This window comes from Neurospora crassa, linkage group V, assembly GCF_000182925.2.
Source record: "Neurospora crassa OR74A linkage group V, whole genome shotgun sequence".
NCBI classification, from domain to species: domain Eukaryota; kingdom Fungi; phylum Ascomycota; class Sordariomycetes; order Sordariales; family Sordariaceae; genus Neurospora; species Neurospora crassa.
In genome coordinates, this window is record NC_026505.1 from 5,744,056 (window position 1) to 5,767,672 (window position 23,617).

Genomic DNA, 23,617 nt, shown 5'->3' on the forward strand with positions numbered 1-23,617 from the left:
ACCCACCACACGTTAGGTTGCCCCAGAGTGTGCAAATAACGACGGGAACTGTACGTACGCCATCCGTTATGTCAGTGTGGCATCCGAGTTCCATGTACTCACTGGATGCCATACCCCAGCTGTTGGAGCTATACCTGCCAGCCAACTTAGACTATCCCGGTGTCTCAAGTCACCCCTAGCTAGACGTGTTACGCGATCATCCTCCATCCAGACCCTCTTTTCCTGTTTCTATGCTCTCTTCTCATTTTGTGCCCACAGAGCGACTAGAGACAGTACAGGTGGGTGCAGGTACAGACACAGACAGGCACACTGCCAACCGAAGTGCCTCCCGTCTGCTCCTCTGCTCTCGAGCCCGCTCCTCGCTCGAGCTTCACCGCGTGTGCTTCCTGATTGGTCGGAGCTTTGCGCAACCACCTTCAACGTCCTGTCCTGTTTACAACGACACCTCTTTTCTTCCATCTTTTCTTCCTTTTTCTCTTTCTTCTCTCTCCCATTCATCTCACCTTCTTTCACCATTCTCTCATCAACTCTCAACCGTATCTTGGTCGCATACATCCGGCGACCGCACCACTTACACAACCATCAGCTCTCTATAGCTATTTGTCCCCTTTCTCTTACACGCGCGTGTAAGCTCCCATTTCCAACCTTCACCCGCGCAAACTCCACAAAGACAACCGTCACCATGCCCGTTGAGCTTCGCAAGCGCAAGGCCCCGCCTCCGCCTCCCGCGCCGGTGAAGAAGCGGGCCACCAAAGCCACCAAGGCCGCCGCCAAGGCCAAGGAACAAGTTGAGGACGTCGCCTCCAAGGCTGCCGAAACCGCTTCCAAGGCCGCTGAGGTCGCCACCGAGACCGCTACTGCCGCTGCCCAGACGGCTGCCGAAGCCGTTGCCAACGGCGCGGCGAAGGTGGCTACGGCTCTGGCCGGCAACCCCAAGGTCGGCGATCTCATCGACCTGGACAACTTTGGCGGTGAGGTTGAGACCAACGACGGCACCAAGACCAGCTTGAAGAAGCTCGTTGAGGAGAGCAAGGCTGGTGTGGTGTTGTTTACTTATCCCAAGGCTTCTACTCCTGGCTGTAAGTTATCCACTTCTCCGCTGCTTTTGTACACTTTGACATCATGAAAGACATGACTTTTGCAATGTTTGCGCTTCACAAAGAGCTCGGATAGGATAGCTCAAGAAAGCTTTCCCATTCGCTCACGTCACACACACCGCACGCAACCTCTCGTTTCATTGGCTTCATGTTCAATCAACTCCCATTTGTCAATTCTTCATCCAGCCAACACCCACCCCTTTGTGATGCATGCTGCGTTAGCCATGTCTTGTATCTCTTTTTTTTCTAAGCGGGCGGGCGGTATAACTCTCCGGCGTTATACATAACCCACTTACACGCGTTCCCAAATGCCCCTCCCTGTCCAATCACCATCATTTCCTCGGCACCAATTATCATTGGATTCGTCCAGAAAAAAAACCCGCAAAACCACCACCACCACCACCACAAGAGAGAGAAGAACCAATAACTAACAATGATGACAACAACAAAAAAAGGCACGCGGCAAGTCTGTCTCTTCCGTGACTCGTACACCGCCCTCTCCTCCGCCACCGGCCTCTCCATCTACGGTCTATCCTCTGACTCTCCAAAGGCCAACACCACCTTCAAGGAGAAGCAGAAGCTCCCTTACCCCTTGCTGTGCGACCCCTCGTACGCCTTGATTGGCGCCATCGGCCTCAAGAAAGCTCCCAAGGGCACCACCCGCGGCGTCTTTGTCGTGGACAAGCAAGGCAAAGTCCTAGCTGCTGAGGCCGGTGGCCCCGAGGCGACGGTCAAGGTGGTGGAGAGGGTGGTGAGTGAGATGGGGGAGGAGGGCAAGACTGAGAAGAAGAAGGAGGAGGAGGAGGCGGAGGAGAAGGGTGAGAAGAAGGAAGGCGAGGAGGAGGAGAAGGCCGAAAAGGACGAGGCTAAGGAGGAGGGTGAGGAAAAGAAGGAGGATAAGGCTGAGACCAAGGAAAGGGAGGAAAAGGCTGAGGCTAAGGAAAGTGAGGAGAAGAAGGATGAAAAGGACGAGACCGAAGCCGCAGGGAAGAAGGATGAAAAGAAGAATGAGAAGGACGAGACCGAGGCCGCAGAGAAAAAGGATGAAAAGAAGGATGAGAAGGACGAGACCGAGGCCGAAGAGAAGAAGGAGGAGCAGGACAAGGACTCCGAGACCAAGGACGACGACGAGAAGAAGGCGGAAAAGAAGGATGCCGCCACCGAGGAGGAGAAGAAGAAGGAGAAGGAGGATACAACAAACGGCGAGAAGAAGGACGAAAAGAAGAAGACCGAGGAGAAGAAGTCTGATGACGACAAGGCCGAGGATAAGAAGGAGGACAAGGAGGCTGAGGAGGAAAAGAAGGACGAGAAGAAGGACGAGAAGAAGGACGAGAAGAAGGACGAGAAGAAGGACGAGAAGAAGGACGAGAAGAAGGACGAGAAGAAGGACGAGAAGAAGGACGAGAAGAAGGACGAGAAGAAGGACGAGAAGAAGGACGAGAAGAAGGACGAGAAGAAGGACGAGAAGAAGGACGAGAAGAAGGACGAAAAGACAGAAGAGAAGGAGAAGGAAGATACCGAGATGAAGGACGCATAAAAATATCCCTCTTTCCTTGATATCTTGTTTCAGTACTCAATCTCTTTTTGTTTAGCTTGGATGTTTTTATCATGTCATCATTATTTCCTTGTTTTAAAATGTATAATCCTTGGTTTAGAGTGAACTTGAGAAAATACCAATTAGGCCATTGGATATATACGTTGAGGTATATTGAACGCGAACTTGACGGGATAACCAACTAAAACTTTGTTGGGTATGGGTTCTGCAACGCAGTCTCTTAACAAACTTCAAGAAGAAAAGGAGCCCAGTGGCATAAACCACATTATCCATTTGAGTTGTGTTAGCTTGACCTGCTTGCTTTTGATATACAGTCTTGTCATGATATGGGAAGGAATAAAGGCGTAAACCATAGGATCAAGATTTTATACTTCGAAAGGCGAGAAAGAAACCTACTACTTAACAGCACATGAATGGACAGATAGCCAGGTAGTGTACCATTTTGTATATGTAGGTAGCTACATGTAAACATATATGATAGAAAGACACCTGATGACGGAAGAAAACCACAATGAATGGCCTCTTGGATCACGATGGCTCAGGAGTGTCCAAATCTCGTTTGGCCGTATCTCCGCTTTCATCACGGTCCATAATCAAAGGGATGGAAAATAACAGGCAGCTAGCAACGCTTTGAACGGCCCTGGTTTTTTGTTCCTTCAGTCGGCGTTTTCAGCAATTCAGTTGTTTATAGCAAGCAGCTATCTAGAGCAGAAGGGATGCCTAGCCGGAGGAGTGATACTGTATGGTCTGAATTGTAGACGGTTCACTTGCCATCTTTCGAATTTCCATCTGATTTACTTTTGGGTAATTTTACAGATGCATGCATGTATTCAACGGGCAACAACTATAACCACACCATGGGGGATGTCAAGACAAATGTGTTATAAGTTCGACTTCGTCGTTGAAAGGATACTAATCATGCCAAACAAAGCTCCCATCTCCTAGGCCCAGTATCCTTAAATGATAACCTAAGGGGCATGAGTATAATAGACCGCATTTCTCCTGCGGAAAGCAAGAATTGGAGCACAGAGAGCTCATAGAAACTTCCGAGTACAGTTCAATGTACAGACATCCGCCTCATGATCCCACCAAGCCAACCTCATCAAACTATTCGCGGTTGCTAGCTTCTGCCTTCCAATGACCGGTTTCATGGATTGCCAGATCTCATCATCCAATGGACCGCTCAATCTGGTTTCATTCCGGGACTGAGCGCCTGGCCTTCAGGTAGGTGCAAACTGGAATATTTGTTAATATTTGTTAATGTAGGCCAGAGGAAGCCCGAACACGGACGAGAGTCAGTGGTGTTGATGTCGACTTACGTAGTTTCTCACTCTTGCAAAACTCGCATTGCTCTGCATCTTGACGCGCAATACACTTGTGATTCCGGGCCCTGCACTGGTTGCATTTCGTATTGTACTCAATATTGTCGGTATCAAGGCTCCAACAGGCTAAGTGGAAAGGTCTCGTCAACAGGACAGAATTGCAGAATACGGGTTCGAAGGATACGGTAGCTTACCTAGCCCCTCAAACTCACACATTGTGCATCGTGGCACTTTGCGGTCGCAGTTTTGTAGAGTGGCTAACCCCATATTAAACCTACACGGCCTACACGCATCCATAAGCTTCCCTGTATAGGAACAGACTGTGGAATGTGTTAGCAAGCTTGGCTAGAAGCTTATAACAAGAGACATAAAGAGGAAATTGCACTAGCCTACCTTGTCCGTATTTGTCGCAATGAAAGCAATACGGATACTGGCGGTTGCAATTGTTGTTGCCCAGAGGCCGACATTGATCACATACAATCGGTATTATTTCAATGACACGGCCATACTGTAGCGGCTGATGTGAACTGGGGGCCGAGGAAGATGGTAGAGATTGATTGTCCATCTCAGCTGGAAGTGCGTTGAAAGAAGTATAAGAGACAGGGAAAACTAATGGCACAGGTTGGACTGATGTAAGCCTGGAGCGTAACGATGGATGGTCTCAATATTTCGGTGTTTCTGCGTTGAACAGAAGGCAAATGAAAAAAGCAAAAGCATTCTTGATTGGAGGAGCATGAATTGGGGGACAAGGACTTCTACTTGTATTTGTTTCCATTGTAGCATCCATAGTATGGTCCGCTGGGTGAGGACTTCCACGAGAAGACGCAACGGTGAGAGACTGAGCACTCCTGCCAGTCTCAACTGACTCTCGTCCCGCTCTCCAGAGATACCTACCGTAGTAGTACCTACACTCCTACCAGAAAGGACTGATGTAAACGCACTTGGTAAGTACGCAGTTACCTAGAGGTCGGTAGGTAGCCACGCGCAAACAAAAAAAGAGGTGGTCACTCACTGAGTGCCTGCCGGAAAGCCCAGACTTCTTTCCTTGATGACGTTTGGCGGGTGAGTTCTTATCCTACGCGCCTGCCTCTGCTTATTCAAAGACCCCCCATTGTGCCAGTGCCCGCGCCCGCCCGTGTCATTCTCATACGTGCCTTCCAGTTTCTTTCCCTGACGTTCAATCTTTGGGAGCCTGCCGCGGTGAGACTCAGATCAGACAGAGCTACCACCTCAGGCTCAAACCAGGCACGAGGCCACTCCTCCCACAACAGATTTCTTCAAGTTGCCTGCCACTTGGACCGGGCATCTTTCACCCAAGTCCCCCCTCTTTCTTCTTCTTCTTCCTCCTTCTTCCCTCTTCTTCTTCTCCCACCTTTTCTCTCCTCCGGTCCTTCCTTCCACTCCATCAGCATCCCACTTGCCGACGCACTCGCATCAGGACTCATACCTTGACAAGGTCTCTCTCACTCAACAAGCGCCGCGTAAGTGCCACCACCTTTTATGTTCCACCGTTTTCCCGTCTGTATCGCACTGCACCTTGTGGCCATCGCGAGCCTCCGACGTCTTTGGTATCTCGCGTCTTCTCTCACTTCCACCTGAGCTGTTGACCGGTGTTTCGTTTTCACAGCCCCCTCCACACCGGTCCCACGTTTGTCTGTAGAGGTCACCTCTCACTCACAGCTTCCACTCATCAACAACGCGACTTCATCTCACATTTGACTCACCCTCGACGCACAGCTAACATCCCCTCCTTCCACGCAGCGCAACGCTCCATCTGCTTTCCAGTAATCCCAAAGACCCCACCGCAAAGCCGTGATCAACATGGCCACTTGGGAGACGAATGACGCTGCTTGGGGTGCGGGTGAAGGCACTGCCTTCGCTGACAGCAATGGCTTTGATGACCATGGTTCCGGCAACCCCGTTGACGACTTTGCTGCTGCCGATGGCGCTGGCCATCAGGAGCCCAACGGTGCTTGTCACCGTTGCAACGAAGAGGGGCACTATGCCCGCGAGTGTCCTAACGCTCCGGCTATGACCTGCCGCGAGTGTGACTCGCCCGACCACGTCGTCAAGGACTGCCCGGAGAGGTCCTGCAAGAATTGTGGCGAGAAAGGTAAGACCTATGTTCCCCCCGTACCCTTGGACACCATTTAATGACTTTGCCAGGCCACACCATCGCCAAGTGTGAGGCAGCTCGCGCTATCGACCGCAGCCACTTGCCCGACAAGACCGTCGAGGAGGCCTGGAGCATGATTGTCGAGGCTGCGAAGGAGAAGGAGGTCACTGAGGTCAAAGAGGCTATCCAGATTTACCTCAAGGCCAGCCCTGAGACGACTTATGTGCAGCTGGAGGAGGCCCTTCGTGCCCAGGATGTCAACTTGTGGCTGATTGCCATTGAGAGGCCCGTCATGACCACCATGACCAACATGGATTTGCAGGGCGGCCTCAACAAGAAGTACACCGTCACCTACCGGTTCCAGTGGAACCCTCCCCGTCCTCGCGACCGTGAGTTGTGGCCGGCCGATGTTGCCGAGAATCTTGAGCGTCTGCAGGACGCCGGTGAGGTTGTCTCTCGCGGCATACCCAAGTGCGGCAACTGCGGCGAGTTGGGGCACATTCGGAAGAGCTGCCCTGAGGAGGGTGCGGAGAAGGAGGAGCTTGTCATCAAGTGCTTCAACTGTGAGGAAGTCGGCCACCGTATCCGCGACTGTAAGCTCCCCCTTCTACCGCGGAGTAAGATTCAGTCTAACGTTGTATAGGCCCCATTCCTCGCGTGGACAAGTTTGCCTGCAAGAACTGCGGACAGAGTGGTCACAGAGCATCTGATTGTAAGAGCCAGTCTGTGATCAAGTATCGAGCCCGAGTAATGCTGACAAGTTGTGCAGGCACCGAGCCGCGCTCCGCTGAGGGTGTTGAGTGTCGCAAGTGTAACGAGAGTGAGTAGCGTAACCCGTCCCCCAAGCGTATATGATGGCTAACAGCTCTTGCCAGTGGGTCATTTCAGCAAGGACTGCCCTCAGGGCGGTGGTCCTCGCGGCTGTCGCAACTGTGGCCAGGAGGGCCACATGGCGAAAGAGTGCACCGAGCCCAAGAACATGGACAACGTCCAGTGCCGCAACTGTGATGAGTTCGGACATTTCAGCAAAGAGTGCCCTAAGCCTCGTGATAGTGAGTATGACATGATAGAAGATATGTAGCCAGATCACTGACTGCAATTCTAGTCACCCGCGTCAAATGCTCCAACTGTCAACAGATGGGACACTACAAGTCCAAGTGCCCCAACCCGCTCGTTGACGAGGATGCCGCACCCAGCTTTGACAATGCGGGCTTTGACAATGCCGGTTTTGACAACTCGGGCTTTGACAACGGCGGTTTCGATCACCAAGCTGGTGGCGGTGGTTGGGAGTCCTCTGCCGTGGCTGCTGGTGGAGACTGGTAAGATCGTCAACGCTCCCCCTTCTGCGCCGCTCGTCTCAGAGTTGGAACAAATCCAACCATGGAGAGTTGCAGAGAATGAAGATTTGTTCCATGCTATGGCGCTCGCGAGCAAAGATCTGCCATAATATTTCGGACAGTTCTATGTGTTTTCTCAGGGGAACCAAGTTGAAATGTCATTTCAAGACACCATCTTGATTGGACGATGGAAACATGAACACCATCGATTGCTGGGGCGGTTGATTTTCGGACACTTGGAGGATTTTCAGCACGGGATATGATCATGATGAGATAGGTACCAGAGACAGTCTTTAGGTAGTTCTAGTCAGGTGCTACATATCTCGAGCCTGAAAGGTTGCCTCAACGATCATGTATGCGACACCCTAACCTCGCTAATGACTCGGTGGTGACTTGGTGCAGTGATGATTTCTGGACTCCGTGACCATAGCGCTTCTGCTTATTTTGTCAAGATGCCATAGATATGGGGCACGGTGTGGTGCCATTGTTCCTTAGGCGGCTGGGCCAAGTCGATGTCTGTCCACGGGCCAGCCTCTCTCAGATAGCGGCCAGTATCGCGACGAAGCTGGCATCCGCCGAGGCAGATTGGCCAGAAGAGGTTGACAAAGGCCTGGTAGGCATTCATGAACCAACCGCCCGGCTTGCTAGAGCAGCACTTGACGTGTTCGTAGACGAACCAACGGCCGCCCGGCTTGAGATAGCGGTACAGGATGGCAATGTTCTTTTGCGGCTCCGGAATACTGCAAAGGCAGAGGATGGAGACTATGCAATCCAGAGATTCAGGCTGGATCTGAGGCGCGTAGCGTTCAATATCCTCGATGCCAAAGGGAAGGATGGTGTACGTTTGCGACAGGCCTGCCTGCGCAATGTTATGTTGAAGCAGCGGGTGAATGCCATAATTGGGCTCGATGCCATACACCTGCGTTATCCTCTGGCGACTTCCCACCACCTTTTTTGTCGTCTGCTTTTGTTGTTGCTGTTGCTGTTGCTGCTGAGAAGAAGGAGTTATCGTCGCCCAACTAGCCGACAGTCCTTCCTCCTCGGCATCATCTTCCCCTCCTTGCCCCTCCTCCTCCTCTTCATCCTTTAGATACTTGTCATCACTAAACAAGCTAACCCACATGCCACTCCCCGGTCCAATCTCCAGCACGACTCCTCCCACTCCGGGCGCGTGCGCTTCGCTCTTGGGAACGACTTGCCCTTTGGATACTCTGCCTTCTAGCAGGGGCACGACGTTCGCTTCGGCGTTGCTGCGCACTTGGGGACCGGCGCGGGACCAGAAGTGGCCGAACCAGACGGATTGGAATTCAGAGGAGAGTAGAGGACCGCCGAGGAGGGCGAGGAAGCGCCGTTTCCGCAGGAGAGAGAGGACAGTTGTGGGTAGGTAGGAGGCGGAGAGGGATAGGAAGATCCACGGGTCGATGAGGGCGAGGATGGTGTCCTTGAGGGTGGTGAATGCCCCGGTGAGGCGGGAAGGGGAGGGGGCCATGGTGATGGTTTTTTTTACTTTGGTAGAGGTGGTTTGTGGTGTTGTTGTGATAGGAGTGAAGTTTGGTGAGGTAGATTTGTCAAGTGTCGTTGAAGAGAGGTTTGGACTCTTCACAAACAGGGTAAAAGAAGGGTTTGGGACGAAAACGCTGAAAAGAAGGGTCAGCGCTCTGTATAATTTTATAGACCAGCCCAAAACTTTGTTCGAACCTCGTGACACCCTACGAATGGCGTGGCTATATGACTTGTCCAGGTTGAACAAGCCTGGATGTGAGTGAGACTACGGTGTAAGAGGGTGTCGTCCTCTCCGCTTCGGAAGCAGCAAAAATAGGTGATGATGGAGACGCCGCCCTTTGACAGAGCGGCAGACAAACACATTCAAAGGTGCGTGCAAAGGCGGGTACAACCCTAACCCGACGTCTTAGCCCCTTATTTCCCCGCTTTTAGACAGCTGTGCTAGTGGTCCCCTGTGGGCCCATGGAGGTTACCGATTGCCGGCCTACTGCCGAACGCGGAATGGGAGGTATTGAATGGCATCATCGGTCTTGGACCGGGGTGAGTATCAAATGGTGTTCCAAACTCGCCTCCGTCGTCGGCGTTCATTGTAATTCTGTTTTACTCAGATCTTTTTGAGTTTCCAATTGAACAAGTTGTCACTCTGTTTACTCCTTCTGTCTCATTTGTGAAGCTATTCCCAGTAGCGGACTCACTTACACGAAGCGTCTTTGCCCAAAGCGGACTGTCCTTGTACTCGACTAGTGTCATTGGATCAGTCATCACAAGACGCCATCAACATCTTCCGAACCACACCAAGAGAAATTTCTGTAATACCACACCATAAAGGTCACAGAGTTCCACTTCATACTATCAATTGGAAAAAACAGAAAAATCAACGTCATGCCTTGCCCATTTGACCTCCAGGCCGCCATCCAGGGCGCCGATAACGATGTGGCCGTCATCATCCCCTCCAAGCCGCAGGCGCTCACAGTCACCTACGCCGACCTGAAGCGTGAAACCGCTTCGTTCCAGAAGAAGCTGGCAGACATTGGCATCACCAAGGGTTCTCCGGTCTCCATCGCCACCGTCAACTCGTACGAGTTCATCGTCTCTTTCCTTGCCGCCTCGTGGCAGCGCGGCATCGCCGCCCCTCTCAACCCGGCCTACAAGCAAGATGAATTCGAGTTCTACATCGAGGACGTCAAGTCCGCCATCGTGATCGTCCCCAAGGGCGCCTACGCAGCCGGTGCTCCCGTCGTTAAGGCCGCGCAAAAGTTCAACGCCGCCATCGCCGAATCCTACTGGGACGCCGCCAAAAACGAAGTCGCTCTCGACGTCAAGGAACTCGGCCAACTCACCGGCAAGGGCGCCCAGCCCGTGTTGAAGCCAGACGCCGACGACATCGCTCTCGTCCTGCACACCAGCGGCACCACCTCGCGCCCCAAGGTCGTCCCGCTCACGCACCGCAACCTGACGCGCACCATGAAGAACATCCGCAACACGTACCAGCTCACCTCTGCCGACCGAACCATGCTCGTCATGCCCCTCTTCCACGTCCACGGCCTTTTGTGCGGTCTTTTGGCCCCCCTCCTGACAGGCGGCAGCATGATCGTCCCCGCCAAATTCTCCGCCACCGATTTCTGGTCTGACTTCATCCAGTTCCAAGCAAACTGGTACACCGCCGTGCCCACCATCCACCAAATCCTCCTCAAGCACCCGGTCCCCAACCCTCTGCCCAAGATCCGCTTCATCCGCTCCTGCTCCTCCCCTCTATCACCCACCGTCTTCCACAACCTCGAAAAGACCTTCCAGGCCCCCGTCCTCGAAGCCTACGCCATGACCGAAGCCGCCCACCAAATGACTTCCAACCCGCTTCCCTCGGTCGGCAAGCGCAAGCCCGGCACCGTCGGCCTCGGCCAAGGCGTGGAAGTCGTCATTCTCGACGACAAAGACAACATCTTACCCGACGGACAAGAAGGCGAGATCTCCATCCGCGGCGAAAACGTCACCAAGGGGTACCTCAACAACCCCGAAGCCAACGCGTCCTCGTTCACGCGTAAGGGGGGCTACTTCCGCACGGGCGACCAAGGCAAGAAGGACGAGGACGGCTACATTGTCATTACGGGCCGCATCAAGGAGCTGATCAACAAAGGCGGCGAGAAGATCTCGCCGATTGAGCTGGATAATGTCCTGACGCGCCACCCGGCCGTTTCCGAGGCTGTTAGCTTTGCGATCCCGGATGAAATGTACGGACAGGAAGTCGCGGTGGCGATTGTGTTGAAGCCTGGTCAACAGAAGGTGGATGCGGAGGAGTTTAAGCAATGGGTGGGAAGCAAGCTGGCCAAGTTCAAGGTGCCCAAGAAGATCTACTTTACGGATGTGATGCCCAAGACGGCGACGGGCAAGATCCAGAGGAGGATTGTGGCGGAGGAGATGTTGAAGAAGGAGAGTAGGACTAGTAAGTTGTAGGTTTGTGGGTTAGGTGCTGTAAAGGTGTGGATGGATGGATGGGTGTGAATAAGGTCTCGGAACTGAAAGATTGTTGTATACGTAATGGTCTATACGGTTATCATGTCAAGTATTTGGTGCAGAACGTCAAATGTAGAATTCATTTATACTGCGGTTTGCTCGAACCTTTCATCGTTCACAACTGAATGTCAGAATGATCAAAATATGTGGACAGGTGAGTAGATGTACGTAAATTCTCTTCCAAGGAAGGTATACTCACTTGGTTCATAGGAGCTGCAAAGTCACTGACTATGTTGAACAGAATGATGCTGATGGACCGTATCACTGAGGTACCAAACAATCAGTTTACTGACTTGTTCTAACCAGCTGGACGGGTTCTCAGACTTACCTCTGCAAGATCTTGAAAGTCCAAGAACCTGCAACCAAATTCCACTTCGACTACTCACATCCAAATCGCAATATTCCGACTTGAACAAGACACTCTGAATTAATCTACCTGAAGCAACGAGACCCAACAATGAGACGATGATGATGCAACTGCCTTCATGAACGCCAAACTGCGACATGAAAAGCCAAATGAAAACCGACCAAACAACAGATCGTAAACAAACACAATAACAAGCATCTTTCGACAAGCGCTAATACCCTCCTCCATACTTCCATCTCCCGACTCGAGTCCACGGTAAATGAGGTGGTTGGCAAACAAGCCTTCGCTGATCATCCCATCTCTTTTCTTATTTCCATCATGCCATCAATGAGCTCCATGAACCGCAGTTGTAGCCCTGTGGGGTGACTTCAGTGCTTCATCATGAAACAATCCATAATCCACTCACTTCACCGACGATCGCCCGTTTCATCATCAGAGATCAACATTCCCTCGGGTCCTTAATCCAAACCCAGTACCCGGTCCCCCAAGTGTGTGGCATGTGCAAAAATGCAGCGACAGGTGAAAAGGGCGGCATGTGATGTGCTCGCTTAACCCCAAATGATGATGTGTTGAGGGACGGTGAACAGAGAGTGAGAGAGTGAGAGAGGTTATTAAGTCTAGTAGTGGTTTCTTTCTGCAAATACGGGGTCATGTGATGTGTGCGCTCCATGCAGCCCAGAAAAAAAACACAGGCGGCAGCAAAGCTAAACAACAAACGACGAAATTTTCCATCTCAGCCGAGAGAAACAACAGAGAATATTTGTGCGCGCAACAGGATGGCCCAATTAGTAATCCCATCTGATTTGCAGTAGTAATCGAGAGAAAAACGCCCCCACATTTCCGACCCACGATACACCATTATTGTTCACAAGTCATCCTAGCGTTCTTTACAGAAGGAGCTGGGCAAGGACGCCAGCAGCGGCAAGGAAGAGACCAGCGTTGACCGAGAGACCAGCAGCACCGCTGTCCTTCTTGTCAGAGCCACTGCCAGAGCTGCCGCCGGTGACACCCTGACCAGAGCCGGTCTTACCGGAGGTATCCTGGTTGGCCTCCTCGTTGTTGGACTGGCAGTCGAAGGTACCCTCGATCTCACCGTTACCTCCTTGAGTCTTGGGAGCCATCTTGGCGAGAGCCTTGCAGTCGTTGGTGACATCGTTGGTGGAGGAGAGATCGAAAGCGCCACGGACGCTCTGGAGCTTGGGGAACTTGACCCTGCAGAGAAGAAAAATATCATGTCAGTGACAGTTCAGAAGAGGGGAAACAATTGATTAGAACTTACTCAGTGAAGTTACCACGGAGCTTGATGGCACCGACAACGGTCTGGAGAGCGGGGAAACCGTTGATCTCCTCAAGCTCAGTGTTGTTGGCGACGAGAAGACCACCGCCAACCTGGGTGAGCTTGGGGAAGGTCAGGTTCTGCATGTTCTCGTTACCGACGAACGAGATATCACCAGTCTTGGTCTCGGTGAGGTTGGGGAAGCTGAAGCTATCGAACTTGTTGTTGTCGAAGCGGGCAGAGCCGTTGACGACCTGGAGGGAGGGGAAGCTGATCTTGGAGACATCCGAGATAGCCATGTTCATGGCCCAGATGAGGTTGGGGAAGCCGACCTCCATGTCGAGACCGTTGGCCTGGATGGTGAGGTCGCCAGTGATCTCCTTGATAGCGGGCTCATACTTGGTGATGAACTGGTTGTTGTCAAGGTTCATGCTCTTGATGCTGGTAACGTTGATGGCATCGATGTTGCGGAGATGGCTGTCGGAGATGGTGATCTCGTCGACCTTGTTGAGCTGGGTCATGCCCATGTCGGGAACGTTGCCGATGGACTGCCAGGTGAGCTTGCTGACAGAGTTAAGCTTGAGCATGTTGACGGCGTTGAGCTGGGTGGTCTCGACAAGTCTGAACTCGCCACCAATCTGCTCGAGGGTGTCGGAGCCAACGCTGTTAATGTTGGGGTTGTTCTCGATCTTGAGATCGCCAGTGATGATCTGAGGACCGCTCAACTGGAAGTCACCGGCAACCTCCTTGGTAACAACAACGGAACCCTTAATAGTCTTGCACTTAGCAAGACCGGTAGCATCGGCCTGGCTGTGGATGGTGGTAGTGCCGCCGCTGACAGTGCAGGTAGAGGCCGACTGGGCTATAAGAGGGGGAAAGAGGTCAGTCATCGTACCGCTAAGACGTGATGGCAGCATAGGTAGTTGAGCGTATACATACCAGAAGCGGCGCCAATCGCCACGATGGCGGGAGCAAGGTACTTGACAAGCATTGTGACGGGCTGATGAAGAAGAGTTAGCGATGGTATTCAGTTGATAAATGACAACTGATTCTGATATCGCAGTCGAAGTGGTAAGACTGGTTGGTTGGTGTTGCGTATTGGTGATATGCGGCGAGGGGGAAAACGCGAATGCAGTAGTATGTCTAGAAGCAGTTTGATCTCGGATCGTGCCAGTTCCAAAAAAGATGTATGATCGGGTTGAGTTGAAGCCAGACCCTGGAAAGCTGAAGAAGGTCGAAAAAGGTAGCCAGTCGAAAGTGCCGTGTATCCAAATCGATGACCACAGCAGAATGGTTCCTGGTAGTCGGTTCCTCCGCTGATAGAGACAGTTGATCCCTATTCCTTCCTAACCAAGTCCCCCAGAGTTTCTGGCGATTCTGAGTGTCGGAAGGAGCATCTCATGTTGTTTTATGACTTCCATGTGTTGCTGTAGTTGAGAAGGCAGTAGGCGGTCTGGCAGATGATCGTGGACCTCGGGTGATTTCGTGGATCCTCCCAATGGCTTCGTTTTCGTGTTTCGAATTTTTGGACTGGCACGACCGGGCGATGTTGTCGAAGACAGCGTTCGCGCAATTGCCGCTGCTGCTGCTGCTGCTGCTGCTGCTGATGGTTCTCACAATGTAGAATGAAAGACAGTAAACATACCTGTGTGATTAAAGTCTACTGAAGAAAGTGGGAAGGGACGCGATCGAGTGCAAGAGAGAACGAGTGGTGGTGTGCGAGTTGAAAGGGCAAGAGCGACGAGGTGATGGTCGTTCTTTCGGCGGAGCCTTCAAAAGGTAAGAGGGAGAATGGTAAGAGTCTTTAACGAAGGACTGGAATGCAATGAGGAGAAAGAAGGATGGAAGGAAGAAGGCCGCGAAGGAGGGAAGGAGAGGCAGTTGTGGCTCGAGGAGAGGAGAAAAAGGGCACCGCGAGCAGGAGCAGGAGACGGGACGGAAGAGAAAACCTGCAGCGAAGAAGGGGGTCGATCAACCTTGCTTGCCCTGGACCTCGTCCCTGTACACGGGGGGGTGCCAGCCACTGGTGGATCGTTCATGGTCTATCAAGATACCCGGCCGTCTCTGTCCCCGTCGGCCATTGGTGCGGTCCTGCCAGGGAGGGTCGCTAGGGGCGGAGCATCCCAGGGTAGACGCTGCAGCCACACCACGGGCGTAGAGCATTGACCACGCTACTGTACAGCGGCTTGGTACATCTACTGGGTGGAGCCTCCTGAATGCAAAGGGAACCTGAAAGGCAGAGTGCAATTTGACTGGTCCAGCAGCGCCCTCCTTGGTCAGAGTCGGTTTCCTTGAATTTCTCGGTGCCGTTGCTTTTCCTTCTTCAGACTTGCTGAATGCTCCAGTCCATGTCGTGTACTTGGGTTGTCAGGGGCTTGGCTGGAGACTTGAATTGTCAGTGTCGTGGAGTTTGAGTTTCACCGGCAAATGTCTGTGTTCGTGTTCAGCCAAGACTGCGTATGTTCCGGTAAGGTTTTCCTACAAAGGGCCTCATGAGACATATTTTTCACCCAGATAGCTGACCAGGACACTAACTGTCCCGAATCGGGTTGCAACTGGCCTTTGGGGTCTCGAAGTGAGTCTAGTTGGGCTGAGTTGAGTGATTCCAAGCGCTATACACTTCAAAAACCGCACGAGAACAAACGTAGCCCTGCAAATGGTCTGCAAATGGCTCCCAGTGGCCTCGGTTGTGTCCGTCCTTTCCATGTTCCCTCAGGACGGACGGCATGTCCACCAGTGACGCCGCGTGACCGCCAAGTAGAAGCGAACGACTGAAGTTAACCGGCGGCCTCGTCAAAGTGGAAATCATTAAAAGTCTTCATGATGGCTGATGAGACGTCCCAAGACGGGCAAGGCAAGCATGGATAAGGGACTCGCTTGGCACCTGTTGACAAATATAGCAGGATCTCGGCTCTGGACTTGGTTCCATCATCCATTATATCCGTATCCATCATGACCCTCGTTTCCCCGACTTTAGAGTTTAGAATGTTGATGAGGAGGTCTGGATCCCGAGTTACAGAGGCTAGTTAAATGCAATAGCCGGCTGGCGAGATTTGGTGTTTCACCATCGGTTATGGCGATGAGGAAGAGGCTCCGCGCCATTCCGCCGGTTTCCCCGTCCAGCGACTGCCGGCGCCGAAATGGCTGCCAGAAAATGGGATACCGCATGCATCATCGCGGCCGCATGTGTGCGGAGTCAAGGCCGGTTGAAGCCGGGATGGGGCGCAGACAGGATCATCATTCTTGTGTGAGTGTAGAATTGAAGATGCCAAGCTTTTGGCGGCAGTGTTTCCATGACGACAGGAGCTGGACAAAAGAACATTCTGTGACAGACGCCAACGCCACTTGGGCGCGGGTTTCGGCCTGTTTGGCACGTCCGTTCTCTTGGGTTGCTGCACTATGTATTTGCAATCCGTTGGTTGACACACAAGTTTGCCGTTCTCAGCGTTGGCATGTCCGTCCCCGGTTCCATTTCCACTTGGCCCGTCCGACACTGTGACCAGCCGTGGCGGTGTTTGGTGTCTGTTGATGTTTGGCCGTGAGCCTGTGACGCACCTGGATCATGGCCATAGGGAAGGGACTTGTGCTGTTCTATAAACCACCAACAACAACAACAACAAACAACAACAAAGCTCCCAGTCATGAACCACAACTATTCAACAGGATCACCATTTCTCGCAGAAACCTGATGTTGATCCGGTCTGTCGCGGAAATACTGCGTACCGTATGTACACACATCATATGGAAGACGAGCCAGAGACCGACGGGCAATACGAAACTGTGCATGAGCCTCCTGCGTCCAAGATTGGCCAATCTCAACTTTGTTCACACCAGCACACGCAACCACTTTGCACCAGCCGGCAACTCCATCCAGTACACGCCCCACCATGTTCGATGGGGAAGCTTTTGATTGGAATCGGTGTCATGGCCCCATCCGATCTCCATGCATCAGCACACACTCAGCAGCATTGCAACGACACTTTTCATTCGCTAACACTGTGCAGCACAGCATTGGACATTCGTTCAATCAAGAACTGAACGAAGTTGGTGCCCCCAACCACGGGATTTCAGTTACATTGTATTGGGTGGCCGGGACGGAACGCAACAAGACAGACAGACAGACAGATGTAACTCGCAGCATGAAAAAGCAATTCGGTTGTTTCTAGGTTCTGGAATTCTCTCTCTAAAGGTTATTGCCCGTTATCAGTTATAATTAACAATTTGGCACGGACCAATTTCCCCGAGCGTGCCCCTTTTTCTTTGTTACGTTCACACCCCTGATTATAGAAGACAGGGGGTCCAAGAGTGAGTATACGGGGTTCGCGGTTTCTGAAGTGTTTGGAACACTGTGCCCTTCTCCCCATACCTCTACGTTATGTGCCCAGCTACCTTTATTACTGCGGAGGCACGCCTGGAAAGGGGGTCCAGCGTCGTTCATCGCATACCTACCAACGAATTGTCGCCCCCGACGGGACCTAAAGCCACAGCAACGGGGAACACTTTGTTCAGCACTCATCGTCATCGCAAAACAAGCCAAAAAAGGATGCGGATGTTGGATTCACGATGAACATGAAACTCCGATCTTACAATGCGCGATACATGCCTTTACCGCTACGCCTTACGCAGCAGGCAAGCAGAACGGGCAGCAACTCACACTAGCGTACTGCCAAGTGCCGGCAGTGCATAGCTAACTCATGGCAATCACTTCTAATCGCATAGGTACCTAGGTAGAACGCCAAACAGACGTCATGCCATGTCCCTGTGACGGACAAGCAGACGGGCCTGGCGGTTTGAACGTGTGTGCGTCGCGTGTCAGGACAACCCTTCTGCTATTGTTTCAAACTATAAAATAAAATAAAAATTGAGTTCCAATGAAGAATTGAAATGGAGAACTGCAAGCAAGATCGCCCTTCGCCTGGATCGGCCTTGAACTCGAGTCAAAAGCTTGTTTCCCCAAACTCTAATCAACCTCGTGGATTCCCCAAGAAAGTTTGGAACAAGCTTCATACTGATCAACCTCGGGCTTGCTCGCGCGCTCTCGGCCTTGACCAGGATGGAAAAAGATGATGCTCTTGAGATCGGTGGCATCCTTCTCTTACGAAAACAGTCACAGCGTTCAGGTGTTGAAACGAGACGGGTAACGGGATGGGAACAGGGCCGGCAACCATCATGCTCCTTGCTTTCTCATAATGTGCCCCCAGTTTTTCTAACAGCATCCCAATCAACATTGATATCCTCGTGGCTGATCATCTACCAAGACCATTTAATTCTCTCCAACGTCCGTACCTTCTCGTTCGTTTGCTGACTCGTTGAACCTCCACCTCTTTGGCCTCCAGGGTCTTGATGCCAAGACATGGTGCTGCTTCGATGTAGCGTATAACTGGTGGTTGGCACATGTCACAATTTTTTTTGGTTTAGTGAGCCTCATGTCCCTCAGTCGCAGTCTCACTCAAGAGGAGGCCCGAGACGGGTAGACCAGCAGGAGGTCTTGTGGACGGTCAAGTTCAGCTTGCTGTAGCTGCTGTGCAACCTGCCTGTTTCCATGTCCATGGATGGTCTTGACAAGAGGGAAACGGATTTAAGCTCGGGTGGCTACTGACTCAGTGAACGATCAAGTCCCTCGGCGATATTTATCTAGCAAATCTCTGATTTTCTTACTATCTGCCGCTTGGAGAACTAACAGACAACTTCCGTGGAGTTACAAGTAAGATAAATCAATGTCGTTGTCAGAGCACTTGCATACTTCGTTGCATCGATATGTTGCCGTTCCTACAGCCGACATTCCTCACTTACAGATACAAACAGAAGATCTACACTAATGTACACACATTACATATACATCGCATCGCTCGTGCGTATGCAAGTCAAGTCAAGTCAAAAGAGAGGGGGTACAAACTTTTCCTTGCATTATCTCCATATGTATTACAGACTGTAGTCTAGTGCAGGTGTTCATCTGGACATTTTTTTTATTCTTTTCATCCCATCTTCTTAACTACATCTGAAGAGGTAAAATCCACAATTGCTTTGGAAATAACGAACATCTCCAGCATCTTTGAACCAAACAACGTCCCGCGTCATCTCAATCTTACCAAACAAATAAACAAACAGGGCAGGTTCCACCCTCCCTCTCAGATTATCCCCCTCCCCCCACCCGCAAAAAAAAAAAAAAAAAAAAAAAAAAAGGGAGGGAAATTAGAAAGAAGAAAAAAAAAAAAAAAGTTGACGCCGAGCCTCAGCATAGCCACGCGTCTTCCTTACTGCGTGGCCCACCACGAGGGTGTTCTATTTCCATGCCAAGTACCTAGGTTGATCATTGATGGCGATCAATTTCACATAGCGCGGCTATGTAATCTCTACACTACTCTACACTACACTACACTACACTAGTATTGGAACGAACCAAGATATCGAGAGGGAAGTCGGAGTGGAAAAAAAAAAAAGATTGCTGCAAGTTCCGCGTTTTGCCCCGAGTGATTTACACTACCACGCACGCGCAAGGCAGCACGAGCAGCACGGGTCGGTGGGATCCAACATCCGTCTCTTTTTCTGAGAAGCTGTTTGTCTTTTTCCATGTCCAAAGACGTCATGCATAGTAGTGAATGACAAATAAAGTGCGTAGTCCGATCCAAAGAAACAAAAAACCACTGCCACGAAGTTCGCTGTGGTGTTTTGAGTAAATAGGATATACACATGCATAGGTACTGTAGTGTCAATCAAGAATTCGAGATGCCTATAGTGAGTGAGTGTATAGCAGAATCGCCAACAATGTATAATATTGTAGAACTCCATATGAATGATACTCAAGTGGAATACGAATCGATCCATCATCCATCCAAACCTCGATGAAAATTCCATGATCATATGAAAGCTGAAAGACAACTTGAAGTCCCAACAACCCCAGACCAGCTGACGACAACGACCTGTAACTCAAGTATCACTTCACTTCACTTCTGTACCATACCAACTTCAAAAGGTTAGTTAGGTTGTGTAAAGTTGCTGTCTTGTTGCAAGCTCTTCTACACTGCAGCTCCAAATGGCGAAGTGCACTCACTCACTCACTCACTTACTCACTGACTAGAATGTGCCTACCATACCTGTGATACTCGATGAGGATCACTTTCTTTCTGCCTATGAGGGAAGTACTTACGGTCAGGTCATGCATGTTTAGTCTTGTCTTGTCTTGTCTTGTCTTGCTTGCGGCTTGTGGTACCTCGAGCAGGGTGATACTTAGATATGCGAGGTGGTACGGAGACTGTTGTAGGAGGCCGGCCGGCTGGGACCATGGGCTTAAGTGAAAAGGGGAGGAGAGGAGGTAGCATTTATTCACATGTTATCTATCGGTGTTTTTGACGAAGGGGTGGAGAGTGATTGGTTGTGTATCCTAGGGTAGAGATTCTTTGAAAGTCATATCAGTTCGAGGTCCGTAACTTTGTAGACTCTGAGCTGGTCTACTATGATAATTCATGGATAATTCATGCCCTGGGGTTAAGTCGTCAACATATCATGTCTCATCGGATACTATAGGTTCGGTACCAGCAACGCCTCGCCGGCCCTCAAGGACAGAGCACAAGTCCCCCAAGACCCCAACTACCTTACTTACTCCATAGTACTAACATCCGTCTCCTCCACCCTCCACATATACCACATGAACAAACTCCTATACGGCCGAAACCTCTCACTAATCTCCCTCATCTCCGCCTCGCTCATATACTTCCACTTCTTATCCTTTCCGTTCCCGTTCCCCCCATTCTTGAGCTTCTTCACATCCCGCCCCACAAACGCCGCCATCCCTCTTTGCACGCCCAAGTCGCCCAGCGAAAAGACATCCATCCTCTTGAGCGCAAAACAAGCAAACATCTCGACGGTCCAGAGCCCCAGTCCGCGAACGGCGACGAGTTTGGCCACTAGTTCCTCGTAGGGCGCCGAGGCGAGGAGCGAGGCGGATAACTCGCCCGACGCAAATTTGGCGGCGAGGCCGTGGATGTACTCGGCTTTGCGCTGGGAGAGGCCGGCGGTGCGGAGGGTGGGGAGGTCCTTGGCTAGGATGTGGGCCGGGGTGGGGAAGCGGCGTTTTGTTGGTGTTGGTGTTGGATCGTTCTCTTGGGTCTTCTTCTTCTCCTTGCCGTCTTCTTGATCTGAAGGGGGGTCGTCTTCTTCTTCGAATAGAGCGACGAATTTGGCTTTTATCGACTTGGCTGCCGCGCCGCTTACCTGTTGGGAAATGATACTGCTCACGAGACTTTCAAAGGGGTCGATTTGCTCTGCTAGTCCCTCGGGACTGAAGACGCGGCAGGGGTGCTTGTCGATGAGAGGTTTCATGCGTGGGTCGATGGCGATGAGATGGGCGCAGGCTTTTTCCAGAATGTTTTCTGTTGTGGTGCTCTCGGAGTCTTTTGTTGTCCAGCCAGGGGCCTGGGGCTTGGATGGGGAGAGGCCGTCTCGGATATCTCTGGGTCTGATTGGGCTGGAAGAGACCACGCGTGAAGTTTGAGGGGAGAGTAAAGGGGCGTTGGTCTTGTTTGGGTCGGCTAGGCGGGAGACGGCGGCGGGTTTGGGTTTCTGAACAGCCGGGGAGGAGAGCAGAGCTGCGGCGGCTGGTGTTGGAGTTGCGGGTGGTGGTGCTGTCTTCTTTGAGACTTTCCGTTTCTGAGGAGTTGAAGGTAGTTGTGGTTCTTCTGTGGCTGGCGCGCCCTCGTCCTCGACGCTGGCTTTCCTCTTCCGGGACTTGGGAGCAGGTGCCGGAGGAGGAAGTATGGGAGCAGCCGCGTCGTTGAGCTGGGCTACGGCCAGAGCACTCAACCGCGCAGATCTTCGGGTTGCCATCTTTACGGTGGGTGTTGTCAATTGAAGGCAACTAGAAGAGATGGTGAGAGTGCGACAAATGACAACTTGACCACGGTAAGTTGCAAGTGTGTGACAGCCTGAGGACTCCAGAGTCAATCTCCACCGACCCAATGCCTGACGTATGAGTCTCGGTTTGACTTGACAGGTGCTCAATATCATGCCAAGAGAGGGTATTGGAAAGAAAGAAGATGGAGATTCGAAACAGGGGATCAACGACTCATCAATGGATCACCAAAACAAAGACGAAAGCAAAGGTAAAGGAGCACTAATCACACAGCACAGTAACAGACACAGGCAGCAGTGTAGCATTCACAACGCGTCTTTGATCGACGTCATGGCCGTCCCGGGCCCGTCGGTGTCGCCTGCTCACGTGGCACGGAGCCAAGTGGTGCAAAGGTCGGGACCAAGTCCGGGGAAGAAAAGGGAAAGATGTTGGAGATTAGCTAGTGGTAGCCGATAGGGGGTCCACCAAATGCTTGGCTCTTCGTTAATCGTGTACGCTAGTTGTGGCTTCAGTGTACCCCTGAGAGATGCAGAAATTCCGAGGACTTTTTACGTTTCGAGGCCCTCTGAAAACTAGCCAAGTGTCTAGACTTGAGCAACGAATAGTGCTTACATACCTTGGCTTTGTGTGATATTGGTACGGGTGTGGTGGTGGTTGAGGTTCAGCTTAGCCTAGATGGCTATGGAGATGACTACTGCTTCTTGTACTCGTTCTGGAACCAAGATTTGTGTGTAGGTATGCCAGATCTTGACTGGTTGTATAGGTGATTGTACAGAAACCTCAAACATCCCGTGACTGTAGTCTGGATTTCCTTCCGGTCGGGCAATATGCAGTGCTACTACCCCTTTTTCGCACCAGGGCCATGTTGATATCAAAGGGTTGCAACGGCGGCTCAAATATTGACGGACCGGACCCGGCGAATCCATTTCCACCGGTCCGCTGTCATTACGGCGCTGCAGCATCTTTTGGGAGTAGTTAGAAGACGGCAATTGGCTCCGTTCCCAAAACCACACTATGTACGCATAAACAACGAGACAAGGCGGGCAAGGGCCAGAGCGGACGGCGGGGAGCGGAGGGAATTGCACCGACCAGGTTGAGGTGAGGCTAGAGGGGCATCCTGGCCATCCTTGTCCTGGGGAAAACAAAACATGCTCAAACCCGTGGGTGAGATTCTGGATCGAGATGAGGGTGGTCGGAGGGCATGAAGTGGAAGAAAGCCCTCGCTGTCCGGGCCTCAGATGGACCCAAGTGCAAGCCTCGGAGGGTGGGTGATAGGTGTCGGAACGGAATACATATAATTCCTGCGCCCCTCCCTCCCTCTTGACAACATCACAGCATAACAATTCTTTTCCATTGATTTGATAACAAGGACATGATGTGCAGTCGGCAGGCTGATCGCGACCGTTGATGGAGCAAAATGGTGGAAATGGGGGGATTGCGTGTTCCTTCCTCCCCACTGCAGTCTCAAGTGGAAGCCAGGGCAGTCTCTCCCCCCTTCCATGAGAACCGCTCTGAGTGGATGAGAGTGGTACGCAACATAATGAAGCGGGTCTTTTACCCCCCAAATCCGGGCTCCCTGATAGGCTGTCCTAGACCGAGGTATGCTCGACCCCCCCGTTGATGTGGACGACGGGGTGAACGATAGACCCCCCCTGTGAGCGGGCATGGGCGGGCGGTGTCCCTTC

At 51.8% G+C, this 23,617-nt stretch overlaps 8 protein-coding genes across 10 annotated transcripts; 4 read left to right on the top strand and 4 right to left on the bottom strand.

Moving 5' to 3' along the window:
- Positions 1-11: 11 nt before the first annotated feature.
- NCU08931 lies at positions 12-2,814 on the top strand (the record flags this gene model as incomplete). 2 transcript variants are annotated; one of them, XM_011396445.1, is made up of 4 exons in its annotated part: positions 12-50; positions 120-1,079; positions 1,553-2,124; positions 2,173-2,634. In XM_011396445.1, exons 2-4 carry the CDS (start codon positions 683-685, stop codon positions 2,632-2,634), a joined length of 1,431 nt encoding a protein of 476 aa, XP_011394747.1. In that variant the 5' UTR covers positions 12-50; positions 120-682. The 2 variants fall into 2 exon arrangements, with proteins under 2 accessions (XP_011394747.1, XP_011394748.1); XM_011396446.1 differs by lacking the exon at positions 12-50 and having other exon boundaries at positions 469-1,079; positions 1,553-2,814.
- Positions 2,815-3,525: 711 nt separating this feature from the next.
- On the bottom strand, positions 3,526-4,694 carry NCU08932 (hypothetical protein). The gene is made up of 4 exons (XM_011396447.1): positions 4,368-4,694; positions 4,169-4,294; positions 3,972-4,100; positions 3,526-3,887 (listed from the first exon to the last, which is right to left on the bottom strand). The coding sequence occupies exons 1-4, from the start codon at positions 4,537-4,539 to the stop codon at positions 3,847-3,849; spliced, it is 468 nt and encodes a 155-aa protein (XP_011394749.1). The 5' UTR covers positions 4,540-4,694; the 3' UTR covers positions 3,526-3,846.
- A 508-nt stretch (positions 4,695-5,202) lies between these two features.
- NCU08934 (hypothetical protein) lies at positions 5,203-9,271 on the bottom strand. Its single transcript, XM_955708.3, has 2 exons — positions 9,126-9,271; positions 5,203-9,064 (listed from the first exon to the last, which is right to left on the bottom strand). The coding sequence occupies exon 2, from the start codon at positions 8,914-8,916 to the stop codon at positions 7,867-7,869; it is 1,050 nt and encodes a 349-aa protein (XP_960801.1). The 5' UTR covers positions 8,917-9,064; positions 9,126-9,271; the 3' UTR covers positions 5,203-7,866.
- On the top strand, positions 5,581-7,413 carry NCU08933 (cellular nucleic acid-binding protein; the record flags this gene model as incomplete). The annotated part of the gene is made up of 6 exons (XM_955707.2): positions 5,581-6,087; positions 6,141-6,683; positions 6,734-6,802; positions 6,860-6,910; positions 6,966-7,142; positions 7,196-7,413. Exons 1-6 carry the CDS (start codon positions 5,796-5,798, stop codon positions 7,411-7,413), a joined length of 1,350 nt encoding a protein of 449 aa, XP_960800.1. The 5' UTR covers positions 5,581-5,795.
- A 208-nt stretch (positions 9,272-9,479) lies between the features above and the next one.
- On the top strand, positions 9,480-11,545 carry NCU08935 (peroxisomal-coenzyme A synthetase). Its single transcript, XM_955709.3, has one exon. The coding sequence runs from the start codon at positions 9,813-9,815 to the stop codon at positions 11,379-11,381; it is 1,569 nt and encodes a 522-aa protein (XP_960802.3). The 5' UTR covers positions 9,480-9,812; the 3' UTR covers positions 11,382-11,545.
- Positions 11,546-11,608: 63 nt separating this feature from the next.
- ccg-15 lies at positions 11,609-15,082 on the bottom strand. 2 transcript variants are annotated; one of them, XM_011396448.1, is made up of 4 exons: positions 14,730-15,082; positions 14,024-14,084; positions 13,088-13,946; positions 11,609-13,020 (listed from the first exon to the last, which is right to left on the bottom strand). In XM_011396448.1, the coding sequence occupies exons 2-4, from the start codon at positions 14,073-14,075 to the stop codon at positions 12,696-12,698; spliced, it is 1,236 nt and encodes a 411-aa protein (XP_011394750.1). In that variant the 5' UTR covers positions 14,076-14,084; positions 14,730-15,082; the 3' UTR covers positions 11,609-12,695. The 2 variants fall into 2 exon arrangements, with proteins under 2 accessions (XP_011394750.1, XP_011394751.1); XM_011396449.1 differs by lacking the exon at positions 14,730-15,082 and having other exon boundaries at positions 11,845-13,020; positions 14,024-14,700.
- Positions 15,083-16,224: 1,142 nt separating this feature from the next.
- On the top strand, positions 16,225-16,994 carry NCU08937 (hypothetical protein; the record flags this gene model as incomplete). The annotated part of the gene is made up of 2 exons (XM_955711.1): positions 16,225-16,331; positions 16,748-16,994. 2 exons carry the CDS (start codon positions 16,225-16,227, stop codon positions 16,992-16,994), a joined length of 354 nt encoding a protein of 117 aa, XP_960804.1.
- Positions 16,995-20,426: 3,432 nt separating this feature from the next.
- NCU08938 (DNA-3-methyladenine glycosylase) lies at positions 20,427-22,327 on the bottom strand. The gene has a single exon (XM_955712.3). The coding sequence runs from the start codon at positions 22,085-22,087 to the stop codon at positions 20,681-20,683; it is 1,407 nt and encodes a 468-aa protein (XP_960805.2). The 5' UTR covers positions 22,088-22,327; the 3' UTR covers positions 20,427-20,680.
- Between the last annotated feature and the right edge of the window lie 1,290 nt (positions 22,328-23,617).

Bases quoted from the DNA above. Each gene is read 5' to 3' on its own strand.
- NCU08932 (XM_011396447.1), bottom strand. From the start codon at position 4,539: ATGGACAATCAATCTCTACCATCTTCCTCGGCCCCCAGTTCACATCAG. The intron at 4,295-4,367 runs GTAGGCTAGTGC...CACATTCCACAG, and splicing joins TTGCGACAAATACGGACAAG to TCTGTTCCTATACAGGGAAG. The intron at 3,888-3,971 runs GTAAGTCGACAT...CAAATATTCCAG, and splicing joins TTGCAAGAGTGAGAAACTAC to TTTGCACCTACCTGAAGGCC.
- NCU08934 (XM_955708.3), bottom strand. From the start codon at position 8,916: ATGGCCCCCTCCCCTTCCCGCCTCACCGGGGCATTCACCACCCTCAAG.
- NCU08935 (XM_955709.3), top strand. From the start codon at position 9,813: ATGCCTTGCCCATTTGACCTCCAGGCCGCCATCCAGGGCGCCGATAAC.
- ccg-15 (XM_011396448.1), bottom strand. From the start codon at position 14,075: ATGCTTGTCAAGTACCTTGCTCCCGCCATCGTGGCGATTGGCGCCGCT. The intron at 13,947-14,023 runs GTATGTATACGC...CCCCTCTTATAG, and splicing joins GGCGATTGGCGCCGCTTCTG to CCCAGTCGGCCTCTACCTGC. The intron at 13,021-13,087 runs GTAAGTTCTAAT...TCTTCTCTGCAG, and splicing joins CTCCGTGGTAACTTCACTGA to GGTCAAGTTCCCCAAGCTCC.
- NCU08938 (XM_955712.3), bottom strand. From the start codon at position 22,087: ATGATATTGAGCACCTGTCAAGTCAAACCGAGACTCATACGTCAGGCA.